The following is an 18470-nucleotide window of genomic DNA, read 5'->3' as shown; positions in this document are numbered from 1 at the left end:
GCCGGGCCCCCTCCTGGAGCAGCCCTGCTCAGGCCAGCCCCTTTCTTCTTACTGTTCTAAACCTTTTACTGGCCTGGGTTCTCCAGTGGAGGAGCATCAGAAGAGCTCATGTACAACAGCAGGTGTGGAAGAATAAAATCAAGGAAGGTCTAAGAGTCAGCAAAAATCTGTGTGTAAGAATTGCTTAAAGGGTCAGATTTTTCTTTAGTGGCATATATCTTCAAATGAGAAATAGTTCTTTGAGATAGCTTATGGCTGCAGCTACTTTCTGCAGTATTAGCTCTGTGGTCTGGGCCATCTTTTACTTTTGTAGTTGCAGGCTGTGTAGCTGAAAAACAGAAGCAGTTTTTGTGACCTTGCTTATAGATTGCCGGAGTTGTAGAGAAAAGGAAATTTAAACATGGGTTTTCTTAATTTTAGAGCCAATTAAGAAGAACATATTTTTTTAGTTTGTTATGTATTTCAGTCCATTGCATTTTAGGAAGGTTATAATTGTAGCAACATGGAAGAGAAAGATCTTTCTGTGAGAGACACAGAGTCCAGTGTGTGTATTGGTATTGATGTCTCCAGGCTTATAAAACCCTGATATAGTGCAGAATGGAAGCCAGCTGGGGCTTTGCAATTTTAGAGAGAAATTATTAAAGTGGTGACAGGGGTGAGGCTGAGATGCTTATGAAAATCAGGAGTCTAAAAGGCATTTCAGATCATAGCTGAGTTCTCAGATGAACTCTGAAATGTTCTTTTTGTTATCCTGAGTAACTGAGTAAATTGGACAGAATTAATGTTTCTGAGTAATGGCTTTAGGAAATTACAATTGCTTTTACATGCTCAAAGAGATGCAGTCTTGTTGCTCTTTTGCAGTATTTGGTCACAATCAAAACTTGTACCAATGTATGTCTTCAGTTTGATTTCTGTTCTCGTGAACTTTGTGGAAATGTACAGTTGAGTGAAAAGCTACCATGGACGATAATGAAATTTTATATATAGACTCCCCAAACCCTTCTTCTAACACCCTAGTTCTAATTATGTATGTCCTCTCCTACAAATTACTGCTTCCTCCTTTTGTATTTTTTATTATCCCTTGCTTCCCCTCTTTACTGTTCCTAGCAACTGCTGCTAGGAATTTCCTCGGTATGGCTGCTGGACTTCCTTTACACGTTCACACACAAATGAGTTAATGCCGCCTTCTGCTCCAGAAAGCACACTTTGAAGGCTCTTTGGGAGAGTGGCAGTACAACAATTACATACTTTTGTTGGCACACTGGCTGAAAATTCTTTGCTTTGACTGTCTCTGCAGCTGGTTTTGAAGTGTAGTTTCTTATCTTTCTGGCAAGATGGTGACATCGTCCTGCAATTTTTTATAACCTGTGCTGAATTAAGAGATCAGTAGTAACTTGTAGCACTTATTAGGAGCTAAATGTAGTCCTCTATTACCATGCTATATAAAATCCCTTAATCTTAGCACAGATATTCAGCAAGTAAGATCTGTGTAATAATTTAATGTGTTTCATAAAACTGAGCCTGATAACCAGTGTCATACCTGTTGCCATTTCCCCTTCATAAAGAGGCTGTGCTCAGATCCAAGAATAGCGAGAGGCAGGTCTGTGACAATGATGGCAAAAGAGGGCCACAAATGGCAGCTAGCTGACATGGCAGCTGACCTGGAAATCCCCACAAAGCTAATAGCTCACAGCCAGCATGTCCAAACAGCTGCTCTTGGACTGCTGGGAGGCTTGTGCTTAGGAAAGTGGCATTTCTATGCGTCTTTCAGATTGCACATGTGCCTTTTCTTCTGTAACAGCTGGGTCTTATGCCTTGGATTTGCTCCTTTTGCCATGCCCTAAATATCCTCATCCCCCTAGAGTTTCTCAGCTCCCTCTCCACTTTTACCATCAACATGATTTCCCTGCACTGTGCCCTGTAGCTCTTCAGGGCCACCATACTCCAAGTGCTGTCTGCTGCTTTCTTTAATATTTCTAGTCTGTATCTTCCCAGTCTCCTTTCCTCAGCTGTGCTCTGTGGTACCTCCCAGGGCAGTAGCTTGTATCCCTAGTCCTCCAGCCTGGGAGCAGTGAAACGACAGCCCAGCTGAGCCTGCTGTCATTTCAGCCTGTGTTGTCTAATGTGCTTTTGCTGTGCATCAAACAAGGGGCTAAAGCACCAAGAGGATGTTTTTTTATTGCATGCTCCCTGCTGTTTATCAACCCAAGCTTTGCAGATCCAAGGTGCAGCAGAGTTGGTGATGGGGATAGAGTGGAAAGAATTACTGATTCCTTCTGTCACTCCTGTCTGTGTCCCTGGCTGCTGGCAGGAGGCCAGGCAGCCCCAGCAGCCCCTGGAGACAGCATTAGTCCTGCAGTGTGCTCATATGTGATTAAGGCCTTTTTTCTCAGTGCATTGTTGTTTGCAATGTTTCTAAAACCAGAAGGTTTGTAGATGGGGATGCAAGCCCCATCTAGGTGTTTGGGTCTAGTTTGGAGGACAAACGGTGTGGGTTGAAATACTGCACTCCTCTGAACACTTTTTAAGTGACCTTCTTAGGAGAGTTTAGCTTTCAATTTTATGTTCAGCAACTAAACTATTTTTGTTGGGAAAACCCCAACAAAATCTAACACCACCACTCCCTCCAAACCCCACAAAAAAGAAACCCAAGACAACCAAAACCTGTGAAAAAACCCATGGAAACTGAGCTAGAGTTTTGGTTTTTTAATGTCCTGACTGTGGCTGCTGTTATTCTGATCAAGTGCTGGCTTCTTGCTCATGTTCAAAAAGCAGAGTGCTAGGAAGATTTCAGTATGTATGTGGTGTTTCAGTTCTTTGCCAGACACGAGTATTCTCAGCTGTCTGAAATTTTGGGCTCTGGGAGATTCAGTAATATTGGAATTTATGAGGTAGTTTTCAAAGACAACAGCTGAAGTGCAACTACTAGTAACCCAAAAAGCCACCTTCTGAACAACAGAAAGCTGCTTTTTAAAACTCCATTTAAAAAGGAAATATATATGTTGAGGAATTGTTCTGCCTTTAGCCCACTGAAGTTTGAGGATGGTGAAAGAGTTTTCCAAAATCCTGCTGTCTGTCAGCCAAGTTGGGATCAAAATAAGCTGTACTGAAACAATTAAGAACTTGATTGTTTTAAGATGAAATTTTCTTTGTTTCCCTTAATCTGAAGTTGCAAACAGCTCTGTGTCTGAACAAATGAGAATCAGGGAGGGAGGGAAAGGGAAATAAGAGAATGAGAAAGTGGTGACTGATAGCTTTCTTTGGTTTGTGAATTGATCTCATTAGGCTTTTCTTTCAATAAGTTAAAATTCTGCTGAAAGCAAGTATTGGCATATAAGCTTGATGGGAAAGGAATATAACTCTTTATTATATTTTTGTAAATGGGACAGGACAAGAGGCAATGGGCAGAACTGACACACATGGACCAGAACATGAGGAAGTTCTTTACTGTGCAGGGGACTGAGCACTGGAACAGGGTGCCCAGAGAGGTTGTGGAATCTGCCTCACTGGAGATGTTCAAGAACCATCTGGACACAATCCTGTGCCATGTGCTCTATAATGACCCTGCTTGAGGAGGGAGGTTGGACCACATGACCACTGAGGTCCCTTCCAGCCTGACCCATTCTTTGATTCTGTGACAGTTAATTGTGGTTTTGATGCAAAATAGCAATGTTTTTGCTAGACAAGATGTAGCTCTTAAGATAATTTCAATCTCCTATTAGATAAAACAGAATTCAGCTTCCTAGTAACAAGCTAAATATAATTTTTTCCTTGTTTGTGGTGTTTTAGGTCCTGTAAAGAGGCATTTAAAGGACTCTGACTCCTGGTTCCTTGTAAAAGTATTGTTAGAAAATTGTGCTATTGAGTAGTCACCAGATAGCAATGTGATAGAAATAACAGAGATAACATTTATCAGTGGTATGTCTTCAAGCTAAAATCAGGAAAAAGCCAATAATAAGAATAAAATACTCTTTTTATCTGTTGCTGCATGTATTGGAAAAAACAGTTACTTTAGATGCAATAGGAAGGCTTGAACTTTCTCATCGAAGAACTGCCACCAGGACATGTGATAATCCTGAGAGAGAAGTTTAGTGTGTTCAGAAATATTAAAGACTTTTTGGATGTGTCTGTTCTTGGCTGCTGCCAGAATTGGCATAGGTGACCTCAGCAATTTTTCGTTGCCCACTTTCTTGAGGTTTTGAGACCCAGTGCTGCAACTTCCATGCTAATGAATTTAACTAAACAAAAATTGTTTAAATACATAAAATTGTTAAAAAAAAATCAGAATACTGCTGTGAGTATGTACACAGTTTTTCAGCTACTTGATTTGAGTGTGTTATCTCACTTGTCCCTCTTTTTTTCTGTCAAAAATAGTGCAAGCACCCACAGTGGTTCAGAGAGAGCCACTGGACCTGATCTAGGCTTCATGGAAGAGATAGAAGAACTTGCAAAGGAATTTATTGATACTACAGAGAAAGCCATGGCCTTAGAAAAGCTATGGGAAGAAAACTCAAGGCTCTCAGGTAAGCTGTGATTTTTCTAAAAATTAATTTCTTTGCCTGTTGGTTAGTGATAGCCATCAAACAAAAGAATAGTTTGATCTTAAAATTAAAATTAGGCAACTGAAATTTTAGCTGATCTTAAAAAAGCCATTTTATGATTACCAATACTGTGGCCATCGAAATTATCAGAGAAAAAAATTAGCATTCTAAAACTGTGCCCTTGTATATTTGAGAGTTATGAAAACACAGAGGAAAGCTTAAAAGATAAGGATTATAATCAGGGTACAAGGTTACTTGTTCTAACATGCATTCAAAAGTAGTTTATGACGATGTAGCTCTCCCTCCCTGTATTTTTCTGTTGTACTAAATAGTATAGGAATGGAAAACCTGGTGACCTTAGGTGACCTTGAGTCTTGCACAGAAAGAGTGAGACTGGAAATAGCAGGGTCTGAGTCTGCTGTTGCTTTTCCACCCACACTGCACAGCCTTGTTGCTGTACCAGTGGGACATTGAAGACTTCCCACTACCCTGTGTTTCTGGCTGAGTTTTCGAGCAGAAAGAGTTAGATGAAATGGCACTTTGCATGCCTGGCTGTCTGGTAGCTACGACATTCATCTAGTGTTGTCATGATGGTTTTGCCTCACTAAAAAATTGAGCAGTAAGCAATGTCTTTTAAATTGCTTTTGTGATTACAGTAAAAGTTTTGGGAAGCACAGAAAATCAAATGGAGCACTGTCTTTGGGATTTTAGTTGCTTGATGTGCCTTTACTTTTCTAGAAACATCCTTTGTGCATTGCTAGCTCTTGCTTATAATATTGATCCTTCTAAAGCTAATAATGTTTCTCTTTAAAGAAAAATATTTAATTTTACAGGGCTCCATAACATCACCACTTTTCTTACTGTAAGTATTTTTTACAGTCTATTTCTAGATTACTGTTCTGGGATTTGAGGATCTGTATTATAATGGTTAGAGATTTGTATCCTGTCAAGTTTAAGTAGACTATCTAAAAAAAAAAAAAAAGGGTGTTTGAATGAAAAATTATATCTTGTAAATTTGATGTTCAATGGTTTCTAGATTACTTATTTTAACCAATCTAGGTTGTTAGTAGCTAAAATACACAACTATTTGTTTATTAGGAGCAATTTAAAAGTGCATCTGTCAGATGTATTTTTTTCCATATTTGATTGATTGTTGCTGCTACTTCATGAAACTTAGATTTCCAGTTAATAACTTGAAATTAGATAGCATTTTTATATTGCTCATAAGATCTCATTGATTGAAAGGAGCCATATCAATATGAAATTTCATTTCTGGAATGCAATATAGAATAGAAACAATGTATTTTTCAACATTAAGAAAATATTAAGTTGACAGTAGGTGATCATTATTAGAAACAAAGCTTGTATATACACAAACTTCTTTTTGTAGGCATGCTTATGTCACCATTGTGCAAAAAAGCCCTAGTAAGACATTAATTTAGAGTAGCAAAGGCCACATAATAAAAAAGTGTGATAAAAGGCTGTTTTGCATAAGCATCATATTGTGTAGTCCTGTGGAGGAAGTTGTTTTATCCCAGGCTGTTCACCTTTAAAGAGCCATCCTTATGAGTTGTTATTTGAGACCCCCACAAGCCTTGCAAAGAGCTGTGAGGCAAGGATGGCAAGGCCTGGGCAGTCCCCTGATCTTTTTACCTTAGGCTTAGAAATTCACTGCATGGCTTGAGAGCTCAAAAATTATCCTTCCCTCGGTTACACCTCTGGGCAGAAAGAGATGCCGTAGCTTTACCTCCAGCTCCATTTTTCCATCGGAGCAAAGAGACATATATATAAGAAACAAAGCTTCTGTGCGTTCAAAATACCACCAAAATAATGTGGTGTATTGCCAAATCTAGAGGTATGTTTCCACTTCAGAAAAAATATTATGAATGCTTTAAAATTCAAGAGGGTCAGGGAAATAACAGGTACCTGCTTTTTAAATTTTTTAAAAAAATTTTTTCTTCTGTTGTTGGAAGCGTTGCATGTAATTTTTATTTTTTTCCACCTAAAGATGGATTTGAATGAAGCAGAGAAAATTATTTCTAGAGCAGAAAATCTGTACAAGCAACCATATTTCTGGAACCTTCTGCATTCACTCCCTCATCTTGAACTGAACAGCTTTTATACAGAAGATGAGGTAGCTACCATAACACAGTTTCTAAAAGTTATTCAAAAGTAAGTAATTTCATAGTCTTGAAAGTGCTCTGTTTTAAAATTTTATCTGCAATTCTTCCTCTTCTCACTGTCTGCTTAATGAAATAAACATCCTTTACAGTGTAAAGAGGCTAAAATTTTCTTCTCTTTACCCGATTTTGCTTTTATAAAACTGTGTTAGGAATTTTCACCCACACTGATTCCTTTATAACTGTGTTTTTCATCTCTGCCAAACTCAACAGAGATGCCCTAGGTGTCTTTGATAAGCAGCTCCATGTTAGCAATGCCTGAATCATCCCATCACATAATATGGCTTTGAACTTTGTAATGTACTTTGGGGGTCTTTGAAAGACAGAACATAGACATATGAATATAAGAAAATAATAGTTTTGATCCTAATCAGATCTGAATGTATGTAGCACTTGGTCCATATCAGGAAAATTACTCAGTTTTGTTTGTTAAGCCTCTTGCTTTCAAAATAGCTTTAGGTGTTCTTTTGCAAGAAATGAAGAGGTAAGCAAAACACCCCAGAGACTGTGTTCTGAATCAGGTAAAAGACAGCTGGATCCAGAGGAAGACATAGAATTAAAGCATAGACCAAGACCTATATCTACAGGAATTTTCAGCAAAATAAGGTAATTGTTAGGTGAAAGTCGGATATGTGTTTTCCAGGGTAGGCAGTTTATTGCAGTAGGTTGATAGGCAACTGTCACTGTAGTCCAATAACACCGTCACAAAGCAAGGGAAGCCCTCTGACCCTGGGTGCCTGTGCTAGACTGGCCATGTACCTCAGCAGCCTTAGGCCATGGGGAAGCAGGGGCTCCAAGATCACGAATGAGAAATTACTGTGCTGTTCTGCCATCCCTTGTGATCCCAATGTCATTTTTTAAATTAAAAAAAACCCCAAAAACGAAACCTAGAAGGACAACAAAAACAGCTCCCAACCCAGATAGGAAGGATATGATGATGTAACTTTTTTTCAAACTGGGAAGAAAGTTTCTCTTACAATATGTGGATTGCACCTATGTTGGTGCTTGAATTTTAAAATTTATTTATTTTTCCCTTATGCCTGAGTAATTTGTAGCCTTATTTCAGCTTGTTCTCTGAGCTATTAATGTGTGAAAGTACATAGGAGACTCAGATGTTTACACATGGGTTTTGGTGTTTTCATTTGCTTAGGGTTTTTTAAGATTTCTGTGCCCTTCAGTGATCAAATTTACCCTCATTAATGCAATTTGGAAAGCAAGCCACTTGTTTCTTGCCCAATGCTTGTTTCTTGTCTAGTTTCATATTACTATACTACATACTAGTGCTCCTTTCTAAGGCAGAATTTAGCCAGTAGGAAGGTTCTGAATTTACATTTTCCTCTTTTAGGTCTGTACCAAGTTTTGCTGTGTCTCTCAGAGGTACTTAACAGAACTTTTCACATCTATGTGACCGGCTGTGGGGTTTTATGGAAGGGGGTGGGTTTTTCTTTTTTTTGTGTTTGTTTGTTTGGGGTTTTTTCCCCCCTTCTTTTCATGAATGTAGGAGACTGATGATCCACTCTGGAAAACCGGATTCTTATTTGCATAATAAGAAAGCATTACTCAGTCAGAAATAACTGGTAAATTTGACATAAATTTTAAGTAATAAGTTACAGTTATATTAACAGAGAATTTTTGTTCACAGCGAAAGTGACAAAGACTTGTTAGAATTTCAATAGATATATTTTTATCAATGCATTCTGTAATGCACTTTGTTTAACCTCCTGTGAGAATGAGTATTATGTTGCTTTAAAATATTTTTTTCCCCACAGATTGATGGGAAGTAAAATGTAAGTATTCTGTGTTGATCCTGCCTTCTTGTGGGGATAACAGAGAATGTTTGTGATAGTTTTGCCCTTATTTTGCCCTTTTTCCTCACCCTTATTTGCTTTTTTTTTAAGAGGACATTGGTCCTTACAGGACACATTTCCTTAATGGAAATTGACTGATACTCTCACTCAATCTCAATATGTGCTTTGTTCGGTTAAACTCTAATTTCATAAAACATTGGTTTTTCAACAGTAAAAAAAGTGTTTTATTATTCAGTTATTTGAAGGTTGTCTCTTTCCAGCAAGTCCTTTCAGGTTTTTGGGTGCATAGAGTGCTTGATTTTTATTTTCCATTTTCAGTACCTTAGCATCACTGAAGGATTTAGCTATGATGCCACTGGGCAAAAGTTTCTATGAAGTGGTGAAAATGGCACTGAATTTGACTGCTGCATCAGTACAGGATAGCAGCTTAGAAGGTAAGAAATTTGCTTCAGATTTTCTTTGAACTACCTAATAAGAATGCTTGAAATATATGATAGTAACTGTTGGATCTTCTGCTAAGTTCCTGATGTGCAGAGACTAAACTATATGGCTGTACTGCTAACCTACTTCTTTACTGATCTGCTTTTTAAATACCAATACTGATTGCAAAATTTTATCAGGCTCTGGTAACTATCAGATAAACTGGTGTAATACATAGTGTTTAGAATGGTCATGGTTTAGCAACGAATTTTAGAGAGAGACTAAATCAATGCAAGGGACGGTTTCTTCCATTTGATAGAAGGAGAGCAATTTTTTTTTGGACATGCATGTTAAGCATTATGACTGGTTTACTTTAAGCTTCATTCTTCTGTTCTCATAAATTCTGCTATCAGCTGAAGGGTTACATTTCTCCATCTGCTGCTTCACTGTGGAAGATGAGTTTAATTGGAGAAGGTAGGCTGGCCCCAGGAAAACAAGAAGAGGTCAGGAGCAAGTTTCCTGGGCAAACTGAAGCACACAATGTACAGGTGCAGCTGTCTGCTTGGTGTGGAAGGTCAGGCTAAGAGTAATATGCAGCCTAAATCCCACTTCACCTGCAAAAGTGAAGGCTGATGTGGGACAAAGGTGATGTGCTGGAGCCCTTGCACAGAGGATGAACTTGATTTCTCTGGAACTTCTGGTATTCTCCTGTTGCTCTCATTCTCAGTAGTGATTCACATCCAGTCCATACACACAACTTTGCATGCCTCTGTACAGTTCAGAATGGCACCCTACTGAGTTTGCTGGCAATTGCTATGCAAATGCATCCCACCATCATCATATCAACTGCTAAAATGCCATCACTTTAACTGACTTTACCTCTAGTGCAATCATGGGTTTTAGCCTAGGTAAATTTGTGTTCAGGTGAACACGTCCTGCTGTCCCCAAAAAAGCTGGGAACATGGTACTTGGACCTCAACACGTGAGAACCACCAAGAAACAACATGAATAAAAAGAATTAATTACATAAACAAAAGATTTCCTTTCTTTCAGGTTTTCAGTACAATCTTTCTTTTGGAGATGTTTTGTGGAATCCGCTTGCTGTGAAAGCAGAACTTGAATCCAGGTTTGGTTTTGATGGCCCTCATATTGAGAAGGTATTAAGTTATACAGCACGATTAACAGAGGTAAATCAGTTGAAAATTTTGGTGTCTATCTCTTTGATATTTTTTTTTCATGTGTACCCTGAATGTATTTTCCTGCATTACAGAAGCTTAGCTTTGTGAAGCAGCTAAAAGATTGTTAACTATCCTGGCTTCATTCCCATCAAATAAATGTCTAGCTTTAGCTGGGATCTCTGCACATGAAGATACTGATAGGTCTGGTTGTATACACTTAAGAATTTATACTTCTTTGAAGTCACAACTGTGTATGGCAGTCATGAGTTTTTTATCCAATCCTGTAGAGAATTCTGACGATTGCTCCACTAAACTTTTAAACCAAGTCCTTGATTTGAGTCTGACAGGATTAGCTTGTCTGGCAGCATTCTTCATCTCAATTGCTGGACAAAGAATGCCTGTCTCTTCTGTGTGTAAATTAAGGGAGACCAAGAATCCTTTCTTCTCAGTTGTGCAATCTTGATATGAATGTACTAGATTAAGTTTTCTCAGTGGTGCTTAATCAAATATCCTAGTGAGGTATCACATCTAGAAGAAAATCTCTTTCTTCAGATAGGGCATTCTAACCTATTCTATAGACAGAAGTTGTCTGTTGTGGTGGTCTGGTTTGACTGCAGAAAACTGGAAACATCTTTTGAATTTGTGCTTAAGTCCACAAATTCTTTAATAGAGCATGTTGATATTTATGTGAGATCTGTTTGTTCTTTGCAGAGCAATACAGTTTAAACTTATACTCCAGAAGAGTTCATTGTAAAAATAGCTGATTTAAACAAATGGATAAATTATTAAAAAAAAAAAAACTCCTTGACTTTTGAATGGCCTTTTAATGAAATATCAGTGATGGCCTTTTTGATGAAATGAACTGCATTCAACTGCAGCTTGGTATCTGTGGTTGTCTGTGAAATCGCAGGCTACTCACTTGGTAACTATTTAAACTAGTATCTCAATATTTTGTGCTTGTGTTAGAACATTGAAGACCATCAAAAACTATGAAAGCAAATATGGAAGCCTGGATAATATTTGTTTGGAACACTTCAATTCTGTATGTAATGCCCCATTTTGTTTGGTGTCAAAACACGTGCAAAACTTTTTTATGAATTCTCTGGTCAAAGTTGAAAGGAGCAAGGATGTAAAGTCTCTCAGAAAGGCAAGAACAAAATTAAAATGTGTGCATTATTTTTGTAAGCATTAATAATATTTATTGGCTTGGGAATATGAAATCGTTCATCGCAGAATTTAAAAATTAGTCTATGAGGAAAAAAATCTTTTCTCTTGGCCACTCTCTTGAAACCCAGCAACCTCAATTTTAAACTATGTTGCATGCAATCACTGGTTGAGATGCATCATTGTACTAAGTGCTTTTTATATCAGTAATTGTTGTTTCAATATAGTTATTCTACTGTAGGAGTACTGCATCATAGTCAAGTTAGTTCAGTGCCAGCCTGCAAATTACTGTAGAAGTAACAACACCAGTGTAGCTATAAGGTGAAAGTTCCTTGTGTGTACGAGTTTCATCATTCTGCCTCCTGTATGAGCACCTTAATGGGGCACTGGTATTTTATACAGCAGCCTGCAAGTGGAGTAGTTTGAAGTATGTGCCCAGGAATGTGAGGCTGGGTTAAATGGGCTTTGTTCTTGCTGAAGAAGCTATGTGTTATTCTAATTTTCACTAGATAAGTAAGTTGATAGGAGAGATAACATTCAGCAGCTGCTCTTGAAATACTCATCAATTTCTTGTGTCCTTGCCAGATTCCCACAGGAGAGACACTGGAGCAGTTTGTGTGCTCTGCTCTGGCTGTTGTCCCAGAAGATGAAGCAAACAAAGAGAATAATGGAGAGGGCCGTAATTCTCCACAGCATGAGGCCAAACTGTATCTTGTTCATGCTGTCAGCAAGTTCAAACTCTATGCACGGGTAACTTTAATAAATTAATAGTTTGAATTCCTAGTTTTTGCATGTAGGTCGTCAGCAGTAACTCAGATAAAAGATCTAAGTTATCTATAAAATTGTTTTCATTAACTTTCTTGCTAATAAAATGAAATAATCCTTATAAAGAATCATTACAGTGGCAGTATAATCTATCATCATGTGTCCACTTAATCAGATTTGAAATGTAATAGGGTATGTCATGAAATATACTGCAATGCAGAGACTTGTCAGAGGAAACTGTTTACTGTTCCACCTGAGACTGAATGTTGAACAAAACTGAAAATTGACTAGACACCTCTACTGATCTATAATTATATTTATTTATTTTTTCCCCTCACTGTCTCTGGCAATGGTGGCTGAAGCAAGACAAAAGTAAACCTCCTGCAGAGCATCTTAAAATTCTGATCTGGCAGAACAGCTTGCCATGCATTCTCTGTAATGACATATGTGTAGTTGCATGGACAAAAGAATTAAATATTCAGACGTTTCCTAAGAAAAACACCTAGCTACCTTAACACTGGTATTTGTTTTTATGCTGAAACATCATATTTTTCTCCATTAAAAAAAGAAGAATCATGTGTCAAGCTGCTCCAGAGATGTTTGCAATATTATGTAAAGAAAACATGTAGAGCTTCCTGTGTATTTCCTCAAAAAGGTAATCTTTGAGGTTTCCCTGCTGTATGATGAAGTAGGAGGTAATAATTCAATGTGACTGCCAAAACTAATGCACTAATTTCTATGTAGGAAAATCCAGTAATAATTTCAGTCATGATTTTAAAACTCTAAGCACAGGTTGATGTTCTTTATTATGGGAACCAGAAATACTGTAAACTGCTGGCCACTGTGACTTGTCTTGGTGAACAGAATATATCTTAGAGTAAATCTATTATATTCACTTGACATTTAAAAGAAAGGTAATGGTGAAGGAAAGGAGAGCAGTCAGTAGTTTTGGCCAGGCCTTTTTATGCTTTTTTCTGGGCTACACATTGGGACCATGCAGGTTTCTTCATCTTTGTGTCATGGGTCTCCAAAAATATCAAGGCTACTATCTTTCATCACACTGGCAGTGTAGGCAGAAGTCTGGTAAAAGAAGCCTCTTTGTGTCATGGGTCTCCAAAAATATCAAGGCTACTATCTTTCATCACACTGCAGGCAGAAGTCTGGTAAAAGAAGCCAGAGTAATCGGCTGTGGAGGTCAGCTTTTGGTTTATTTCAGCCTCAGTCCATCTTTTTTCCATTCCTGGGTCTTTAGGAAGGTCAGCACCACATAGGATGTCAGTTGTCTTGTGCTGTAGCCCTTTCCTTTGCCAATGTCCATGTCAGTCAAAACTGTATTGAAAATCAACCTTTGTCATGTCAGTCATTTAGAGTCTAAAGAGGTTGTAAGGGAGAAATTTTGGTATCCTTGTTTATTGTGTGAATTTTTTAAAGACATGCAAATTCTGTGTACCGCCTAAGTAAGAAAGCTTTGATTTATGAGATGTTCTGTTTTGCATTCAATCCACTAGGTACTTGAGCAATGGCTTGACAGCAGCAGTCTCTCTCAGAATTTCCTTTTGGAACTTAGAAGAATCATGGCTGATTTGATGTCTCAATTTCTAGATGACAGGGAAGGCAGGAAACTTTTTTCAGAGATAAATACCCTGATCCAGTCATGGAATGAGAAATCAGATGCCTATTTTTCAGAAGGATATGTTTCATCTCGTGATTGGTAAGTCATACGTCTATGAGGGAAACTTGTCTTAAGTTATGATCTGAAAATTAGATCAACCTGAATATTCATTTTACTTTGCATTTAATTGATTTCTGTTTTTGTCGGTTTTGTGATTAAATTTTTTATTCTGTAGTTCAAAAGCCTGTATACAATCAAATAATTGTGCTGATGCTTACATATTCTGGAAAAGAAATGTTTCAGAATATAGCTTCCTGCCTCGTGATTGGTAAGTCATACTTATCTTTCTGAAACTTGTCTTAAGTTATGATCTGAAAATTAGATCAACCTGAATATTCATTTTACTTTGCTTTTAATTGATTTGTGTTTTTGTCGGTTTTGTGATTAAATTTTTTATTCTGTAGTTCAAAAGCCTGTATACAATCAAATAATAGTGCTGATGCTTACATATTCTGGAAAATAAATGTTTCAGAATATAGCTTCCTAAAAGTTCAGCAGAGGACATGACTACTACATGATCAGGATTCCCAGGAATCAGCAGCTATGGATAATTGGCATTTTGAACCAAGACATTAATTTTTTATCTTGTTCTGCAAACAAAGTTGAATTCCCACAAATAGTTGGTGTGACTCAGTAATACTTCTCATGTATATCAAGTCCAGTGCATGTGAAATATTTAGAATTTTTATTGCAGAGGTCAGCTCAGTTGTGCAGGAGATCTTGTAACAGAAGCCTTCATCAACAGCTACAGCCTATGGAAAACAGAATTTTAAACACATGGAATTAGTTGTATATGTGTAGTTTGCAATCTCATCTAGGGCACTCTGAGTCTGTGATTTCTTTTGATGCTTTTGAGCTTTCCTTACAGTTTCAAGTTCCCTGGTTCATGACTTAATGTAAATCAAAACACTTTATGTGACGATTTGGCTGTAAGCCCTGTACTTATTCAGAATGATATGTTTTGTCAAGCTGTTCAAATATTCCTGCTCTGGAAGGGTCTACAGAGGAGTTAAGCTGTACATAAAGGGAGTTAATGTTTGTCAGAGTTGGCAGAGGCTCAAGAAAGGTCTACGGCAGAGCACAGGATACTTCCCTCTTTCTAATGGCACACTGGATGACTTGCATAGTTTCCAGGAGTTAGAATATTGGCCTCATTTTCTCATTGCTTGTACTTACTTGTTCGTATCAAACGCTATAACTGGAGGAGATATGATTCATGCTATACAAGTCAACATCTGAGGATACATCTGAAAGAAACAAACCATTATCAACTAGTAAAAAAGATATTGCAATCAAATTGTTAAAACATTTAGTAGGGTGTTTTGAAATTTGGTTCTAATTTATAAAAGGAAACTGCTGTGCTGCTGCAGTTGTAAGCAACAACCAAGTATTCTTGCAGCAGTTTTACCCTTTTGTTTGCAGTACACAATGTTTTTGTGCTCTATCTCTGTGGATTGCAGAGTCTGGAGAGAAAGAAAATATATTTAAAGAGAATATATTTTCAACTTGAGGCCTTTACATTCAAAAGCTCTTTCTTCCATGCACCTCCTCCTCTTGACCAATCTTATAGAGCTAGTAATTGTTTTGTATTTTGATAAATAATACTGACACAATAGAAACATCAGTGGGTGCATTCCAGTTTCATGTTTTTGTAGATATTAAAATAGCAGTGTTCAGCTATCAAGCAGTCAATTGGAATGTTCTAGCTTTCAATAATTATGAGAAAACAAAAAAATTATTTAGAATCCATAGAAAATTAGAGGTTTTGATTGATTTTATTGATTCATTCCTGTCTGTAAAATAGTCTGTGGGACATAAACTCTCTTCTTTTCAGCAGCTGAAAATGTGATGTACTGAAAGGTGTTGGACTCTTTGTGGCTTACAAGCTTGATTATAAGTACTGATAAATGCACTATTCTCTAACTGCTGTCTGCAGTCAGGTTTTGATTTGAATGAGGTTGTGACTTTCCAGTAGGGTTTTTTTCACATTTTTTGAAACCAAAAGCAATTGTTGAGTTTTGCTAATTCAGATTTTGTGATGATTAATTTGTGATGCTATTTAAATTATATTTGGAATTTCCCTGAATTAAGTAAATAAACCTAGATTCTAAAATTGAAATAATATATAATTAAAAAGTTCTTCTCTGCCTGGTAAGTAACTAACAAGAAAAAAAATTACAATTAATTTTTCAGGATTTTGACGTCTTTCAAAGAGTTTTTGAAGACAGAAGAAAACGTAAGGATTTTTGGTGAAAAGAAAATGGATCATCTTTTTCATCTTGTAGAAGTCATAGAAAAAATTATGTTTGATTTCTTGGTTTCTTCAAACAAGTCTCTAATTGAAAATGCTTTGAGTAATGCAATTATATGGATAAATAATATTGCTGAGGGGGAGGAATCTGCCACCAATTTTTCACTTGCAGTTTCTGAACTCCATAATAACCTACAAAAAAATTTCCAGCCTCTTCAGAGCATCTGGACAAAAAAGAAGACAGAACTTTTCTGGCATATAGTGGAAATTGTATTCCATGAACTAGATTCTAGGTTTTCTCTCTTGAGTCAAGTAGAAGAGGAAGAGGCAATTGAGACCTTATCTAGAATTTTATCTTCTATTACAGAAAATAAAATCTATAACAGAAGTATGGTGTTGCTCAAAAAGATCCTGACTGATTGGCCAGAGTTAAATATTACTGCTTTGGACCGTTTAAAACATTTTAGTGGACACTTGCAAAGAAATCTCTTTGAAGCTGAATCATTGTCTGGTGATCATGTCAATGTCTCATTTAGCACAATTCCTGGAGTGAGTAATACCTCCTCTTTATTTCTCTCCAATGCAACTTTTATGTATAAGGTACAAGAATTAGGAGAACTTGTGCATGATTTCCTCAGAAATATCCAAAAATTAAACAGCACTATTGTGGCCTCACTTGTTCCAAAAATTCTCTCTCTGTACCAGAATGATGACCTGGTTTTAAATATTAAGAGCAATAACACTGTGTTAAAACTTCTTTATGAGGTTTCAAAAAGTATGTCATCTTCTCAAGTATGGCATGATGTGCAAAATAAGGAACTAGTTTTTGATTTTCTGTTTGAAACTTTTGATCTTCTCTGGAACCTCACCAGTAAGTCTCTCTGTGAAAAATTACTATTAATTTACAATTACACAGAGTTTCAGGCACAGTTTCTTGCACAGAATGGAAAACAAGATATACAAGTTGTTTATGACACTCTGAGCAGTCTTAAAACTTTATTTATAGATGAAGAGCTCCAAACAGCTCTCTTATGTTATTTGGAAGAGTTTCTTGATCTGCCTCCAGGATGCTTGGTAAATAATGGGTGCACTGATTTCTATCTAGCAAACATGAGTTCAGAAGAACATTCAGCAGAGGTTTATAACTTACTTCTGCTTCCATTGGACAGTGTCCTGTCTGATGTAACAAACTGGGGAGATAAGGTAAGTGTGCCTTCTGCTTTGCACTGCACTTTTACATGGCTTCAGGTGTGGACCGAGATTTTTGAAGAAGCATCGGAAATCTTAAATTTGAATTCAACCTGGTTCGTCTGCCTGCGAGATGATTTGGCATATCTCTCTGAAAACCTTTTAAATGTAACTCAAGATGAACTCTGCAATAATACAGCTATGGCTATTGTTGAAGCTACAGGAGCAGCAATGAAACTTTTAAAATCTGTATTTCAGGAACGTGGCAATTCAAATGACTTGAAAGATCTTGAGGCTTTCCTTGTTAATCTTCCAAGGGTAATTAACAATGCATTTGAAGTCACAAACTTGCTTAAAGATAGCAGTTTAGAAAGTGCTTTAGAGACAGTAGGAGCTGTGATAACTAAAATGCAGAAATCTGTACTGAAGATTGTTAATGAAGAGGTTTTGAATTCTTGGCTTGATGCTTTCATCTCAGGAGGATCTGAGGGAGAAGATAAGGGTGCTGGTGTATTTTCCATTGAAAATTCCCTTTCTACTATTCTTAAGCTCTCCCAAGAGGAACTTGAAATTATTCTTACTGAGATAAATGACACATCTGCTTTTTTAAAAAGTGTACCTCAAGAAAAATATATAGTTTGTATCAGCATTTTCCAGAATATTACCAAAATAATTTTGGGTATTAGTCTGAAAGATATAAGCTACTTGCAAACAAATTTTTCATCTCATCTTAACTCTTTTCTAAACTTTCATAGTACAATGGATGAAGCAGATGATTGTAACACATGGATATATGGATTAAGTAATTTCACTGAAAAATACAAGTCACCTTCCCACCTTGAAAGTGCAAAACATATTTTATTTCTTCTGCAATCTCTGGGAAATGCTGAGACGGATGCTAAGCTAATGAATGTGATGAACTTTGTTAATTTGGTTTTTAATTTGACACTCCCTGAATGTTCCCTAGGTGGTTCTGATATGATTTGTGCAAGTGTTTATTTAAATATCATAGCAAAAGCTTTGAAATTTATTCTCCCTGAACGTTATGTGATACATGACATTAATGTGCTTGAATTTATTTTTAAACTTTTAAATAATTCTGGAGAGCAAATACAAGCCATTATCAGTGATTTAGTTGCAACTTCATTGTATATGTCAAATAAGACCCATTTTAGTCAGGCAACCCATGGTTTTAATAGGACTTCAGGAATGCTCCTTAATCCTTTTCACCACATTTATCTTATATCAGTGGAACTCTTGTCAGAAGTCCAAAGTCTTCTGAAAAATAAAACTTTTGAATTCC

General features: G+C 37.0%; 1 protein-coding gene across 1 annotated transcript in view; it reads left to right on the top strand.

Annotated features, from left to right (window-relative positions):
- ABCA13 (ATP binding cassette subfamily A member 13) overlaps positions 1 to 18470 on the top strand; it is a 171639-nt gene that overhangs the window by 9535 nt on the left and 143634 nt on the right. Inside the window, exons 4-12 of the mRNA XM_041475876.1 lie at positions 4375 to 4523; positions 5375 to 5403; positions 6550 to 6713; positions 8848 to 8963; positions 10003 to 10136; positions 11877 to 12041; positions 13565 to 13767; positions 13904 to 13996; positions 16447 to 17782. Coding sequence (XP_041331810.1) covers positions 4375 to 4523; positions 5375 to 5403; positions 6550 to 6713; positions 8848 to 8963; positions 10003 to 10136; positions 11877 to 12041; positions 13565 to 13767; positions 13904 to 13996; positions 16447 to 17782 — 2389 coding nt within the window. The remainder of the gene's footprint in view (positions 1 to 4374; positions 4524 to 5374; positions 5404 to 6549; positions 6714 to 8847; positions 8964 to 10002; positions 10137 to 11876; positions 12042 to 13564; positions 13768 to 13903; positions 13997 to 16446; positions 17783 to 18470) is intronic.

Source organism: Pyrgilauda ruficollis, unplaced genomic scaffold, assembly GCF_017590135.1.
Source record: "Pyrgilauda ruficollis isolate IOZ18807 unplaced genomic scaffold, ASM1759013v1 scaffold37, whole genome shotgun sequence".
NCBI classification, from domain to species: domain Eukaryota; kingdom Metazoa; phylum Chordata; class Aves; order Passeriformes; family Passeridae; genus Pyrgilauda; species Pyrgilauda ruficollis.
Note: the sequence above shows the minus strand (reverse complement) of the source record. Positions and strands in the feature narration are given on the sequence as shown.